Source organism: Salmo salar, chromosome ssa01 (assembly GCF_905237065.1).
Source record: "Salmo salar chromosome ssa01, Ssal_v3.1, whole genome shotgun sequence".
In the NCBI taxonomy this organism is placed as follows: domain Eukaryota; kingdom Metazoa; phylum Chordata; class Actinopteri; order Salmoniformes; family Salmonidae; genus Salmo; species Salmo salar.
Window position 1 is genome coordinate 126,773,034 of NC_059442.1, and position 16,832 is coordinate 126,789,865.

The 16,832-nt window shown below is 42.6% G+C and overlaps 1 protein-coding gene across 2 annotated transcripts in view; it reads right to left on the reverse strand.

Moving 5' to 3' along the window:
- The window catches only part of LOC106561845 (phospholipid phosphatase 1), a 36,056-nt gene extending 22,003 nt beyond the window's left edge, over window positions 1-14,053 (reverse strand). The window contains exon 1 of one of the 2 annotated variants that reach the window (XM_014126113.2): window positions 13,522-14,053. In XM_014126113.2, coding sequence (XP_013981588.1) covers window positions 13,522-13,579 — 58 coding nt within the window. In that variant the 5' untranslated portion in view covers window positions 13,580-14,053. The remainder of the gene's footprint in view (window positions 1-13,521) is intronic. The other variant, XM_014126118.2, reaches the window with a different exon arrangement.
- Between the last annotated feature and the right edge of the window lie 2,779 nt (window positions 14,054-16,832).

The following is a 16,832-nucleotide window of genomic DNA, read 5'->3' on the forward strand; positions in this document are numbered from 1 at the left end:
AGAGGTACGAGGTAGTAAACTCAGCAAAAAGAGAAATGTCCCTTTTTCAGGACCCTGTCTTTCAAAGGTAATTCGTAAAAATCCAAATAACTTTACAGATCTTCATTGTAAAGGGTTTAAACACCGTTTCCCATGCTTGTTCAATGAACCATAAACAATTAATGACCATGCACCTGTGGAACGGTCATTAAGACACTAACAGCTTACAGACGGTAGGCAATTAAGGTCACAATTATGAAAACTAAGGACACTAAAGAACCCTTTCTACTGACTCTGAAGAACACCAAAAGAAAGATGCTCAGGGTCCCTGCGCATCTGCATGAACGTTCCTTAGGCATGCTGCAAGGAGGCATGAGGACTGCAGATGTGGCCAGGGCAATAAATTGCAATGTCCGTACTGTGAGACGCCTAAGACAAGGAGACAGGACGGACAGCTGATCGTCCTCGCAATGGCAGACCACGTGTAACACCTGCACAGGATCGGTACATCCGAACATCACACCTGCGGGACAGGTACAGGATGGCAACAAGAACACCATCCCCATCGTGAAGCACGGGGGTGGCAGCATCATGTTGTGGGGGTGCTTTGCAGCAGGAGGGACTAGTGCACTTCACAAAATAGATGGCATCATGAGCAAAGGAAATTATGTGGATATATTGAAGCAACATCTCAAGACATCAGTCAGGAAGTTAAAGCTTGGTCACAAATGGGTCTTCCAAATGGACAATGACCCCAAGCATACTTCCAAAGTTGTGGCAAAATGGCTTAATGACATCAAAGTCAAGGTATTGGAGTGGCCACCACAAAGCCCTGACCTCAATCCTATAGAAAATGTGTGGGCAGAACTGAAAAAGCGTGTGAGAGCAAGGAGGCCTACAAACCTGACTCAGTTACACCAGTTCTGTCAGGAGGAATGGGCCAAAATTCAAAAGCTTGTGGGAGGCTACCCAAAATGTTTGACCCAAGTTAAACAATTTCAAGGCAATGCTACCAAATACTAATTAAGGGTATGTAAACTTCTGACCCACTGGGAATGTGATTAAAGAAATAAAAGCTGAAATAAATCACTACTATTATTCTGACATTTCACATTCTTAAAATAAAGTGGTGATCCTAACTGACCTAAAACAGGGAATTTTTACTAGGATTAAATGTCAGGAATTGTGAAAAACTGAGTTTAAATATATTTGGCTAAGGTGTATGTAAACTTCCGACTTCAACTGTATGTGTGTGTTGGGATGTCAGTGTAAAGGCATCAGCATGCTTTAGTTCAGCTGGCGCCAAACCGAATGAGTGTGCTCGCATACTCCCTTAAAAGACCTTCGCTTGAAAAAAGCAGCAATAGTACTGTTTGTCCATTTTGAAACGCAGTAGCCAGTATAAAAATAGTCAGGATTAATTGAAGATAACTCAAGAAAGCTGTCATTAATTCTAGCGTTTTTTTTTTGTCGAGATCTTAGTTGCGCAATTTTGCAGCTGACTAGGATGTTTGGTGCAGTATTTCTCAAGTGAAAGAATGTGCATGAGAACGAGTCGTCTCTTGTTGAATGACAACAGGCACTTCATTGTAGAATCTCTACTGTTGACCAATCGCCGAGGAGGGGGCGTAGACTTCGGCTACCGACTTCGGGCTTGCCTCTAGAAAAAAAAAAAATTGTGCCCGAACTCCCGGAAAAATACCCTTGCCGAAGTCCAAAACGAACAACAAAAAACATAATATAAATACGCCATTTTCCGAACTGTTTCAGCTGGGAAGCATGCGGACACCTTACGTATGTGTGTGGGTAGAGTCCAGCGTGGTGTATATAGAGTTAGTAAAAGAAACGGTCAATAAGGTAGTCCGAGTGGCCATTTGATTAGCTATTTTGCAGCCTTGTTTAGCAGTCTTATGCCTTGGGGGTAGAAGCTGTTCAGGGTCCTGTTGGTTCCAAACTTGGTGCCCTGGTACCGCTTGCCGTGTGGTAGCAGAGAGAACAGTCTTTGGCTTAGGTGGCTGGAGTCAGTTTTTTGGGGGGCCTTGCTCTGGAAACCGCCTAGTATAGATGGCAGGGAGCTCGGCCCCAGTGATGTACTGGGCCGTACTCACCACCCTCGGTAGCGCCTTGCGGTCGGGTGCTTTGCAGTTGCCGTACCAAGCGGTGACGCAGCCAGTCAAGATGCTCTCAATATTGCAGCTGTATAACTTTTAGAGGATCTTTTTAGCCTCCTGAGGGGGAAGATAGTGTTGAGTGTGGACCATGTTAATTCCTTAGTGATGTGATTAGCGAGGAACTTGCAGCCCCATCAATGTAGTTGGAAGGACGAGCACACCCTTCCCGTTCCTGTAGTCCACGATCAGCTCTTTTGTCTTGCTGACGTTGAGGGAGAGGTTGTTGTTCTAGCACCACACTGCCAGGTCTCTGACCTCCTCCGTATAGGCTGCCTCATCATCGTCAGTGATCAGTCCTACCACCGTCAGCAAACTTGATGGTTTTGGATTCGTGAGAGGCCACACAGTCGTGGGTAAACAGACTACAGGAGGGGCCTAAGCACACACTCCTGTGGGGCCCCCGTGTTGATGGTCAGCATAGCGGATGTGTTGTTGCCTACCCTCACCGACTAGGGGTGGCCTGTCATGAAGTCCATGATCCAGTTGCAGAGGGAGGTGTTCAGTCCCAGGGTCCTGAGCTTGGAGGGCGCTATGGTGTTTAACACTGAGCTGTAGTCAAGCTGTAGTCAATGAACAGCATTCTTACGTCGGTATTCCTTTTGTCCATGTGGGTGAGGGCAGTGTGGAGTGCAATAGAGATTTTGTCATCAGTTGGAGCGGGATTTGAATTAGAGTGGGTCCAGGGTGGCTGGGATGATGGTGTTGATGTAAGCCATGACCAACCTTTCAAAATATTTCATGGCTATATTTGCGAGTGCTACGGGGCAATAGTAATTTCGGCAGGTTACCTTGGTGTTCTTGGGCACGGGGACTATGGTAGTCTGCTTGAAACAAGTTGGTATTACAGACCGGGTCAGGGATAGGTTGAAAATGTTAGTGAAAACACTTGCCAGCTGGTCAGTGCATGTTCCGAGTACACGTCCAACAGGGTTGGGGTCAATTCAGTTTTCTACTCAGTCAATTAGGAAGTGAATTTACATTGTTTTGAGGAGTTTTGGACTTTGACTTGAAAATGGAATTGACCCCAATCCTGCTACCTATAGCCTACTTGCCAGCCACAACCAAAGCTTCCAAGCTGCTCTCTCTTTTCTGTCTGGTATCTATATCTGGGTTTTTCATTTCTCATTGTCAGCTGTGCCACCCCGTTAAATTGAGTGGCGGTGACAGCTGAGAGCGCCTGTGGGTGTGTAAAACACAGCAGGCCACCTTCAAAATCCCAAGACTCCCTTTCCTCCCTCTCTCTCATAATCTTATCCTGTCTTGGCCTCCTCGACTTCAAAGAGGACAGGGGAGGACACTGGTCATGGTTAAGCTTCAGTGCAGAGATATCCATGCACCAATACACTCAATGAATACTAGGCTTGGAGGCTTCTGGGCCTAGGGAAAGAGTGTAGTTAGAGTGTAGTCACATTGAAAAGTCAAGTCACAAACATTCAAATAGGCTGTTACAACTCCTTAATATGTTTAGGTTACTTTGTCGTCTGTGAAATTGCAGAGGTAAAAGCACCACACACATGCTGTCATGATATGTACATTAAGGTTTCTTGCCACCAGCAGAGTAACTTAAAACCAACCATATGGGTTTAGTTACGTGAGCAAGCCTGACAAACACACACACATCCCTATGATTTACCTATAGACCACAATTTCAAGAGACAGCTATGAAGTTATCCGTAGTCACAAATCTAGACATTGGTGATTGAGGGGCCATACAATATTAGAAACAGTTTGAATTGTTGAGTCTAAATCCTCATCTACTAAATAAAATCTTTGACATAGTTGCACGTGATAGAACAAGCTTTTGCCCCCATAAGATAGCCCTATGCTATTGCTAACACCACCAGCTGGACGTCCATTAACAAATTCTATAAATCAGCCAATTACAAATGTTGACGTAGTTGGACGAGGGTCCTTGACAGAAGTCCTACGGCACCATCTGCTAATCAAAGTTAATAAAAAAAAACACTCATTGTAGACACTATTTCACATTTCGACTTGTTTATGTGCACATCGGTTTGTGTTTGGCTGGCTCTGCAGAGTCTACCCCTCATGTGAGGAGATATCGATCAGCGCACAGCCCATGGGTCTCAGCCAATCAGCTGGTGCCCGCTTGCCCCACACTCTGAACTGACCATGCACCCTCTGATTGGCTAAGGACATCTAGCTGGTCCTGCACTGGCTAGGCAGGCCTGATGCGTGCCGTTGCATCCTTACAAAATAGGACACATTTGCCGATGGCTGTTGCCTTCCAGCGCAGACCAGAGGTGGATGTACAGCAGTATGTTAATGAAGTGCGTGGGTAAAAGTGTGCGGCGGTGATCGAGTGTGTATTTACTACCGTTAGTGGTAATTTGTCCCTGTACGTTATTACATGTTTTTTATAGTCATACAGTCCTTTGTTCTATTTATCACTATCAATGTTGTGCTATTGCTGTCAATACTGTATTCCATTCATTTGCTCTGTTTATATTCATGTTATTACATGTAGAGCTACTCTGTTGTATTTATTGTATCCATGTACTGTACCAGTCAAAAGTTTGGACACACCTACTCATTGCAGGGTGTTTATTTTTTTACTATTTTCTACATTGTAGAATTATAGTGAAGACGTCAAAACTATGAAATAACACATATGGAATCATGTTGAACCACATATGGAATCATTTAGTCCCCTCCTTCACCCAAGACTGCTTGGCCGCGCGCGACTCCAACGCCGTCATTAAGTTTGCCGACGACACTACGGTGGTAGGACTGATCACCGACGACGATGAGACAACCTATAGGGAGGTCAGAGACCTGGCGGTGTAGTGCCAGGACAACAACCTCTCCCTCAACATCAGCAAGACAAAGGAGCTGATCGTGCACTACAGGAAACGGAGGGCCGAGCAGCCCCTATTCACGTCGGCAGGGCTGTAGTGGAGCAGGTCGAACGCTTCAAGTTCCTCAGTGTCCAAATCACCAACACAGTCGTGAAGAGGGCACGAAAATGCCTCTTCCCCCTCAGGAGCAGTGGCGACCCATCATTCAGAGCCCCACCTGTTTTGAGCCCCACATTTTTTGCTATATATATTTATTTTTTGGGGGGGGTGGGGCTTGCCCTTTTTGCATGTTGTTTTGGCATGAATACGTCTCTTTTTTGTTTTCTTGAGTAAGGCAGCTCCAAAATGCAGGAGTTTCAGTCTAGCTCAGTGCTTTCTGTGGTGGTGGGGCAAGGCAGCAGAAAATACAGAGTGTTGCGTCATGATTGGCTCAGTGTTCTGTCACTCATGGGGACTTTACGTCACTGCCAAGTGTAAGAAGAGACATAAAAAAATTCTAGCCCTTCGGCTGCTGCCATAGAAGTGCCCATCCAAGAAGGCTCAAGGTCATTGGCCACAGATAAAATGACATCAAATTATGTTTTATGTAGGGGGAAAGGGGGATACCTAGTCAGTTGTACAACTGAATGCCTTCAACTGAAATGTGTCTTCCGCATTTAACCCAACCCCCTGAATCAAAGAGGTGCGGGGGGCTGCCTTACATCAACATCCACGTCTTCGGCGCCCGGGGAACAGTGGGTTAACTGCCTTGTTTGGGCAGAACGACAGAATTTTACCTTGTCGGCCCGGGATTCGATCCAGCAACCTCTCGTTTACTGTCCCAACGCTCACTAGGCTACCTGCCGCCCCACAGTAGCTTTGATTGGACTGATCATGTCAACATAATACTTTAACAATCTTAGCTAGCAGTCATCATCATAAATCAAGTCGACAAACTACTGGCAAATTCTTTTCACATGAAGAGAAATTATGGATAAAACGGTGCTCATCGGCCATTGAACAAACATTACACAACAAGTTGTCGTCCCCTTATGCCATAGTTTGTATATCTCAATTGTCATTAGAAATTTGTTTGAGCAAGTCAGCCATATAAGCTATGTTTTTTTAAAAGGCAGTAAATTAGGCTGAATTAACGGTTTCGCTGCCAGACAAGGCTCCGCTGAAATCCAGGTATAGCAGTGGCAAGGTGTTGGGACAACTTTATGTGGGCACCGTTTGTCACCGTTAAAGTGCAATTAATGTATTGTTTAGTGGCTTTGCTGGCATGCATTCCACTTTATTTTTGCCCCACCAACATTTCCATGCTAAAATCACCACTGCTCAGGATGCTGAAAAGATGTGGCATGGGCTGTAAGATCTTCTTCACTGTTCTACAGCTGCACCATTGAGAGCATCTTGACTGGCTGCATCACCGCTTAGTATGGCAACTGCTTGGCATCTGACTGTAAGCGCTACAGAGGGTAGTGCGTACGGCCCAGTACATCACTGTGGCCGAGCTCCCTGCCATCCAGGACCTCTATAAACAGGTCCTGGATGGCAAAGACTCCAGTCACCTAAGTCATAGACTGTTCTCTTTGCTACCGCACAGCAAGCGGTAGCGGAGCACCAAATCTGGGACCAAAAGGCTCCTGAATAGCTTCTACCCCCAAGACGGCTGAACAGTTAATCAAATATCTACCCTGACTATTTGCATTGACCCCCTTTTGACTTGCACGGACTCTCTTGCCCCGGTTCTATGCACACTCACTGGCCTCCAACCACACACACTGATGCCACACACACAAATGCATAGACTCCACACACAATCACACACGCTGCTACTCTGTTTATGATCCATCCTGATTGCCTAGTTACTTTGACCCCCATCTACATGTACATATTACCTCAATTACCTCGTATCCCTGCACATTGACTCGGTACGGGTCCTCCTCGTATATTATTTTATTATGTTACTATTTCCTTTTTTTTTGTTGCTAATTTCTTACTTTTTAACTCTGCATTGTTGGGAAAGGGCTCGTAAGTAAGCATTTCACGGTAAAGTCTACACCTGTTGTATTTGGTGCATGTGACAAATGAAATTAGATTTGGCTTGTTACAGTAAATGGAAAGCGGGTAGGTGGTGGTGTCATGGTAGCTGTCAGTAAGAGCAGGGAGAGATGACATTAACGAGAGAGAGAGAGAGAGAGAGAGAGAGAGAGAGAGAGAGAGAGAGGAGCGGCAGAGAGAGTAAGAGGGAAGGATTGTCCAGACTTATTTTCACAGTCTTGCTTTGACCACCAGCCAACAGAAATAAAACAGCTGAACATAACAGTATGCCAGTGGAAGGGAGAACAGTAGCAGGTGACCCAACTGAGGTTTGTGACTACTAGGAGTTCCCATTGTAGCCAATTCAATTGCGGTAATTTCGTTACAGATTTTTCTGTAATTCTGTTACTGATTTGGTAACAGAATTACGAGTTTTAATCACTTACTAATTCATAAACAAACGTGATATCAGTAAAAACACCAACTAATTGGTAAGTCTACCTTCACTTGTTACTTCTGAACTTTCATCCTCATGAGGGAGAGACATTTTTAAATATCTTTACGATATGTGGGTTTTTGGTAACAGAATAACAAGGTACAAGGCAATGCTTCTTACATTTTACAGAAGGCAAATAATTTCTCTAAAACTAAGGATGGAAAATGGTAAAAACTTAATTTCTCCCCACCAAAAAATAGACTCTTAGCTTTAATTTGTCACGGTCCTATTAACTTTACATGTTGAGGCTCATGGGTCCTCTTAGATAACGTTTAGCACACAGGGAAATTAAATTAGATCACTGCACTTTGGAATACATTATCTATGACTCATCCAGGACTTCCATAATTCAGAATGAGTTTAAACCCCTACACAAATCCGTTGAAATATGAGTCATAATCTGAAAAAGAGATTATCAGAACTTTATATGTTATATTATTTAGGCCTAGTATCTCATAAACCAGGCATTGTTAGAAGTAGCCTAAGTTACAAAATGCACCAGTGCAGAATTGACACAAATTGACCAGGTAATGATTTTAGAGTTCATAAGTATATGATGAGACAGGTTGGGTTATCCATAATGGGTTTTCCATAAAGCTCTTAAGAGAATCCCTAACACAATAAGGCCATGTTTCCAGGCAACAATGGATAAATCATCACAAATGAATGGCAATTCAATATTGCCTGAAATAGAAGACAGTCCCTAATAGCTTTGAATAGATAATGTGTGGATGCACGATAAAGGTGTTGGCTGGAACTCGATACAATCTAAACAACAGCAATGCTCACGCCATAGTTCTACAAGTTTTGTCGGGAGTTACATTGCAACAATCATTCTAGACCGCAACATTTGTTACCATTCTCTATTACATTGCAACCACATCAATCTCACATGCAATAAACTGATCAACATCAATCAACTAAGTAAACCAGCAGCAGCAGTCAATAAAATACTTGTTCGGCTGTTTATGATTTATAATCAAATTATTCAAGAAATTGCACCCTTGCTTGACCAATAGGCAACATATAACCACTCCCTTGGTCTTCCACCTTGGTTTGAGATTCAATATTTGACAGAAATTCAGACATTCAAACTTCAAGTGCTCGCGAACGATTTGAGCTACCCATCTCAGGTTAGGCTCTTTATTAAGGAAAAAAAGGTTTACATTGCACAGGTCTTATTTCCCCAATTCGGACCGGAGTTTCATAAATCACATGGCAATGTTTAGAAAGCCTGGCACACCTTCAATGTAACTAGTTAGGGACCGTCAACAAAGTGCATGATCACAGTATTTACGTTTCAATAGCTCCTCAACCACGCAACCTCATTTCAATTGTATATTATTCCTTACATAGAAAGGCATATTGCATAGCCTTTAGTTCTCACAAAAAGATTCCAACACACACACACAAGTTCAACAGTTTGGGGTCACTTAGAAATGTCCATGTTTTTGGAAGAAAAGCTACTTTTTTTGTCCATGAAAATAACAAAATTTATCAGAAATACAGTAGACATTGTTAATGTTGTAAATTATTATTGTAGCTGGAAACGACAGATTTGAATGGAATAGCTACATAGGCGTACAGAGGCCCATTATCAGCAACAACCCCATTATCAGCAACAACCCCAAAGGCACATTGTGTTAGCTAATCCAAGTTTATCATTTTAAAAGGCTAATTGATCATTAGAAAACCCTTTTGCAATTATGTTAGCACAGCTGAAAACTGTTGTTCTGATTAAAGGCCTTTTTTAGACTAGTTGAGCATCTGGAGAATCAACATTTGTGGGTTCGATTACAGGCTCAAAATGTCCAAAAACAAAGACCTTTCTTCTGAAACTCGTCAGTCTATTCTTGTTCTGAGAAATGAAGGCTATTCCATGTGAGAAATTGCCAAGAAACTGAAGATCTCGTGCAACGCTGTGTACTACTCCCGTCACAGAACAGCACAAACTGGCTCTAACCAGAATAGAAAGAGGAGTGGGAGGCCCCGGGACACAACTGAGCAAGAGGACAAGTACATTGGAGTGTCTAGTTTGAGAAAGACGCCTCACAAGTCCTCAAATGGCATCTTAATTAAATGGTACCTGCAAAACACCAGTCTCAACGCCAACAGTGAAGAGGCGACTCCGGGATGCTGGCCTTCTAGGCAGAGTTGCAAAGGAAAATCCATATCTCAGACTGGCCAATAAAATGAAAAAAGATTAAGATGGGCAAAAGAACACAGACACTGGACAGAGGAACTCTGCCTAGAAGGCCAGCATCCCAGAGTCGCCTCTTCACTGTTGACGTTGAGACTGGTGTTTTGCGGGTACTGTGTGTTAATATAAGTAACATAATACAGATATCCCCATCAAAACCTGTCCGTTTAAGCTAGAGAAATCTGTCGTCCTTCCGCATCTGCGGTGGAAAGTGGTCGAGCTACGGCGGCGTTTGTCAGACCATGAGACACCCCAAAAATCAGACCGATATGACCCCGCTGTGGAAAGGGGAGACTCTCACGAACCCGATGGTGTTCTCTGTTTTGCTCTACGACCCATACAGGTGTCAAGGGACTCATCTGAAGGTAACCCATACAAATGAATGGAAGTATGGAGGTAGTTTTGTGCCAACAAAAACAAAAGGGTTAAATATGTGTTCAAAAAAACATATTTCCTGAGCTTTCTTACACTTCAAAACCTTATGATTTATTTTTTGACTGTCTTTTTTGCCATTTATGAATGTATTATTCAATAGGTTTCGGAGGTATACCGGGGTATTTGGACAGAGCCAAGAGATGGTTTTTCCAATACCGTCAATATCATTGAAACTACTTTTTTTATTTTTTATAAATGTGAATATTTGTATCTACTTAAGTAAATACCTGCATTCAATTTGTGCAATATGTTAGGAGATAAAGAAGATTGCATTCTTCATTTCACCGTTCATTATGAAGCTTGCCAGTAGTCCCCAGTCACGTGGTATTTGTTTACAAGCACAGAACGATGAGACACCGGAACCTTGTGATTCACTCACTGTTGTGCAGCATGCACCAGGTGATCTAGTTACCGTATGGAATTTACAACTAAATGTTTGCAAGTTACACTGAACAAAAAAATAAACGCAACAACTTCAAAGATTTTACTGAGTTACAGTTCATATAAGGAAATCAATCAACTGAAATAATTTCATTAGGCCGTTATCTATGGATTTCACATCACTGAGAATACAGATATGCATCTGTTGGTCACAGATACCTTTAAAAAAAAAAAATACTTAGGGACGTGGATCAGATAACCAATCAGTATCTGGTGTAACCACCTATTGCAGCGCAACATATCTCCTTCGCAGAGTTGATCAGGCTGCCAATTGTGGCCTGTGGAATGTTGTCACACTCCTCTTCAATGACTGTCGAAGTTTCTGGATATTGGCAGGCACTGGAACATGCTGTCGAACCGGATCATCCCAAACATGCTCAATGGGTGACATTTCTGATGAATATGCAGGCCAGGGAAGAACTGGGTTATTTTCAGCTTCCAGGAATTGTGTACAGATCTTTGTGACATGGGGCTGTGCATTATGTTAAAACATGAGGTGATGAATGGCATGACATAGCCATAGATAAAATGCAATTGTGTTCGTTATACATGGCTTATGCCTGCCCATACCATAATCCCACCGCCACCATGGGGCACTCTGTTCACAACGTTGACATCAGCAAACCACATGCCCACACACACTGTCTGCCATCTGCAGGCACAGATGAAACCGGGATTCATCTGTGAAGAGCACACTTCTCCAGCATGTCAGTCACCATCGAAGGTGAGCAATTTCCCACTAAGTCGGTTTCGACGCCAAAATGCAGTCAGGTCAAGACCCTGTTGAGCAAGCAGATGAGCTTCCCTGAGACATTTTCTGACAGTTTGTGCATAAATTTTTCAGTTGTGCAAACCCACAGTTTTATCAGCTCTCCAGGTGACTGATCTCAGATGATTCCGCAGGTGAAGAAGCCAGATGTGTATGTCCTGGACTGGCGTCGTTACACATGGTCTGCGGTTGTGAGACCGGTTGGACAAACAGCCAAATTCTCTAAAACGATGTTGAAGGCAGTTTATGGCAGAGAAATAAACATTCAATTCTCTGGCAACAGCTCTGATGGACATTCCTGCAGTCAGCATACCAAATGCACACTCCCTCAAAACTTGAGACATGCGTGGTAGTGCTGTTTGACAAAACTGCCCATTTTAGAGTGGCCTTTTATTGTCCCCAGCACAAGGTGCACCTGTGTACTGATAATGCTTTTTAATTAGCATCTTGATATTCCACACCTGTCAGGTGGATGGATTATCTTGGCAAATGAGAATTGCTCACTAACAGGGATGTAAACAAATTTCTGCACTAAATTTGAGAGAAAATATTTTTGTGCACATTTAACATTTCTGTGATTTTTCATTTCAGCTCATGAAACATGGGACCAACACTTTACATGTTGTGTTTATATTTTTGTTCAGTATAGATATCTTATACTTATTAGGTTAATGGTCAAAACTGTGCTTAATGCTCTGCTGTTGTGCATTGGTTTGCTAATTTAATAGCTAGTTAGCAATCTAGCTAAGTGGTTAGTTACTTCCAAAATCAAGCTTAGCTTGGTAACAACAAGGCTCTTGATCAGTATCCCCTCATGGATCAAGAGCCTTGCTGTCTAATATTTGTTTTGTGCATGCATCAAACTATGAGTAGCATTTTTGAGTTACTTGTATAACTTTATGTACTGGGGTGTCTGTCCTGCAAATACTTTAAGTCAAAGACTGTATAAAATGCTTGCAATGCGCTAGTTAGAATTTAGTTAGCATTCTCTATGGGATTTTAAATGTACATGTTAGCAATGCTAACCTTTGGATAACAGAGGATCTATGGGGTTTGAAAATAGTGCCCCTTGCGTTCAGTGCCAGTACTACCAAATATCCTGGTATGGAACAAGGTCGGTATGACAATCTGGATACCGCCCAAGCCTATTATTCAACGTGTTTCTATGGGCTATAGTAATAAAGGCAATTCTATATTTTATCAAATTATTATATATATTTTTTTTAAGTATACTTAAAAATGGGTCCTAAAATTCGAAATCAAATAGTCATACCATGGATCATTACGCTATCTTAAAACAATTCCATGTGTTAGCTTAGTAGAACCCCCCCCCCACGGCTTAGACTTTTAGAGGTTAACATCTCTGCAGACCTGTGTATGAAACTTCTCTCTGCACTAGCCATGAACATTGTGAAGGCATAAAATGTTACTGAATGTATAGCCAACTACAACAGCATAATATATAATTCAATATTGGCATTTGCATGTAAAATGACAGTTGAAATGAGGTTGCTAAGTCACGTGGGTTAACAGCTATTGGAATTCTAAAGTTTCAAATATTTACATAAAATCGTATATGTGCTGTTTTTTTTGAAAACCAAAGGGTGTGCAATGTGTCCCCCTCTCCATTGAGCAATACATAGTTGGTTTGAAGTGCCTTGGTCATATGATCAAGGAGCTATTGAATTGTGAGAATTGTTTTAATTAAATGATATATCTTTAATAGAATCATTTTATGACAAAACCAACGGGTGTGCAACATACCTCTCTTTGTAAGGAATAATGGACAACTGAAATGTTGCTAAATCAGGTGGTTGAAGAGCGATTGACGTTTCAATATTGTGATCATGTACTTTGTCGACGGTCCCTAACTGGTTGCGTTGATGGTGAGCCACGCTGCCTACACCGTTACCATATGATTATAAAAATAAGACCTGTGCAATGTTGTACAACTTTTGCCTTCGTAAAGAGCTTAACCATAGGTATGTACCTCATTTATTTCGCGAGTTATTGAAGTTTGAAGGTCCGAATGTCTGGCTAATATCGAATCTCAAACCCACGGACTCCCAACGCCATAGCCTATGCATGCACGTGACAGCGATTGCCAAAAATATCATTATGGAAACAAGGTTAACTCATTACACTGTAACAACATAATACGCAAGTCATGTCAACCAGATACATACCGATAATTAAACAGGCTATGTCAAGCAGAATAAAAGGAATCCCTCTCGTCTCGAACATGATTGCGGCTTCTTCTCCTCAACTCGTGGACAGAGATTTAAAAAAAAGAACAACACTCGCACGAGTCAATTGTTCCTTGGACGTGTCGTTGTCGTATCCTTGAAAGCACAGTGGCCAAGCCTATCAGCAAACCGTATATCTCATTAGACTAAAACTACACTACACTTCTACCTAAAAAGATGATTAAAAACCGTCAATCGAGTAGCCTACCATTGGAAGGCTACCCTAATGGCGACAGATAGCCTAGTCGCCGTAATTTGACACGGAATGCAGAGCCGATCTTCCCCTTGGAATTATCGAATTATAGCGCGCATCGAAATTCTGATCAAAGGTAAATTAGACGGTCTCTGCCGTCTCATTCAAAATCGCTTGGCCGACGGGCGTAAACTATTCGGTAGAGTTCTGTACCGGACTGCACACCAAGCCATGGGCACAGTGGGGTTTCATGATAGCAGCTGACGAGGATCAACAGAAGAGCCTATCGCCTGCTTGCCAGCACAATATGAGAACACCGGTCACGTCCCCTTTCGGTAAATACTCTAATAATCTGTCCCATTGCTGTGTTACTTTTCTCAGTTACTGTAGCAATGTTATTATGGTCCTTTAATAACTAATTGAGGAAAAGGCACACAGATATCAGGAATAATCTACACAGGTTGTTTGATAGGTTAAATGCAAAGTATTGGTTTTATAGATACACATTGCCAAGACATCTCATCAATATAGTATATCTTGAACTTTTAACTCAGATGGAAATATATAATTTATACAGAAGATTTGATATTATGCTTTAGGAATCATAACCGGTAGTCGGGACCAGTTCCAGGGATTATTCCAAGCATAAGCGACTCATTTGGGTCTAAATTAATTATTGAGGGTAGGAATAGTAGAATACAACAGGTGCAATTTCAAAATTTGGTTGTGCACCAGCAGTTTTTCTCTTGTTATGTCAGTCACTGACAGTCACTCAATTAGCCATGTCAGCTAACTATTTTTTTTAGATTGGTAGTTAGTCTAGCCAGATATCTAAACTTGTAGTAATCATGGCCGAGTACCAACCAGGCACGCAGGGCATGTGCCCAGGTTCCCTGACCCCCAGAGGGCCCCCATTGATTTTTAGTCATTCTCACTGATACCATTATTAGGGTACTAGGGGTAACTACCCCTCCCCCTCCCTGTAATTCACATTAAGACCACAAGATGTCACCAAATTATTTCCCCAACAATTTCCCAGCAATTTCCCTCACCCAAAAATGTCCTCTGTGTGATCACAACTTTTGGAGATATTTCAACAAAACGATTTTGTGATAAGTTGATCTAACTTTTGTAAATTCTGAAAAAGTTGTAGCTATATTCTAATGAAGTTAGATCTATATATATATATATATATATATATATATATATATATATATATTTTAATATACAAGTAGGAAAGCCTTAAGATAAATAATCCACTTGTTTAGAGATATATAGATACTTTTTGAGTAAAGTAGTAATATGCTGGATGAGTGTGTTGGGGCAATTCACCCCCCCCACTAGGGGGAATCTGGCCCCTGGGGGCTAGTTACCTCCTTATGGTTATGAATGTGTTTCTACCTGTCATTTAGACATTTAGTTAGTGCTAGTTTATGCTAACCTGCTATCTAGCAACCTCACTAGCAGTAAATGCTAGTTAGCATAAGCTGCTAGCAGTGCTAGCTAGCAACTTTACTACAAGATCATCTGAGGTAAAATACATAAAAAATATAATATAACTTAATTGCAGTTGTAAATGTGTCCACTAGTGACTGATAGCTTTACAGTTAATCTTACTTTATAGCTTTTTAGCTATTTTACACAGCATTTTATGTCATATAGCTAGATGTCTAACTACGTTTTTAAGAGAGAGCTTTTAAATTGGCACCTCTCCCCCTGTGGGTTAATAATACTTTGAGTCAGGTGGTTTGAAAGAAACTGACTTGTCTTGAGGTACACAGTCCTGTGTGTGGTGGTTAGGGGCCATCTGTTATATTAGGGGTTAGGGTTAGGGAGGATTTTGGGTTAGGGGCCATCTGTTAGATTTGTGGTCGGGGCTTAGGTTAAGGGTCAGTTCCTTACAGTTATGAATATAATTTCATGTTTTTATTTTCAGATGTGAACATACAAGAAGAAGACAGACCATGGAAGCTATGTCTCTGGGGTGATACAGCATGTCCTGAAGGCAATAGACCTTAAAGGGGGCTGCCAGGGTGTTTAACATTCTACCAAGAACCCTACGGCACCACAGAGGAAAGGAGTGGGTGGGGTGCCAGTCTTCTCTTCCACGTATGAAAGTGACCTCGTCAATTGCATCATGGGACGTGAGATGACTCGCCTTTGATCTGGCAGATAGGATGGGAATCAAGCACAGGTTCATCAATGGAAAGGGGTATGCATGGGTGGACTGGTTCAGATGCTTAATGAAGTGCATCCCTCAACTGTCCGTTTGAGTATTGCAAGCAACCAGTCTTGCGAGGGCCGTGGGCTTTAATAAGCTTAAGGTTGACCAGTTTTTTACGGCCTACAAGGACGTTTTAAACAGCATCAGGGATGTCGGGCCAACAAAGATTTGGAACATGGATGAGACGGGAATACAAAACGTCCAGAAACTGTTGCCTGTGGTGGCCACCAAGGGAACAAAACAGGTTGCATGGTTGACCAGCGCAGAGAGTGGCTTCACAGTCACAGTAATTTGTGCTATCAGTGCAGCGAGGCAGTACGTACTGCCCCTCTTCATCTTCCCCCGGAAGAGGATGAACGAACAGCTGCTGGTTGGAGCACCTCCAGGGTCCGTTGGAAGGGTGAGTGACGCAGGCTGAGTCGACCGTACCATCGTTGTCGACTGGCTCCACCACTTCATCCACAGTGTTGGTTGCACCCCTGAGGAACCCCACATCCTCATCCTCGATGGGCACCACTCCCATAAGACCCTGGAGGCTGTTCTGACAGCAAGAGGCCAGGGTCTGATTCTCATCACTGTGCCACCCCACTGCAGCCACAAGATGCAGCCGTTAGACCGTACTGTTTTCAAGGGTCTGATGGCCTTTTACAACAGGGCAGCAGATCAGTGGATGACGATGCATCCTGGGAAAAGGATATGTATATACCAAATGGCTAGACTCTTCACAAAGATCTATAACAAGGTGGCCACTGTGGAGAGAGGAGTGGAGGGCTTCCGGGCCAGTGGGCTTTGGCCTTTGGAGAAGGACATCTTCACAGAGGCAGACTTCGTACG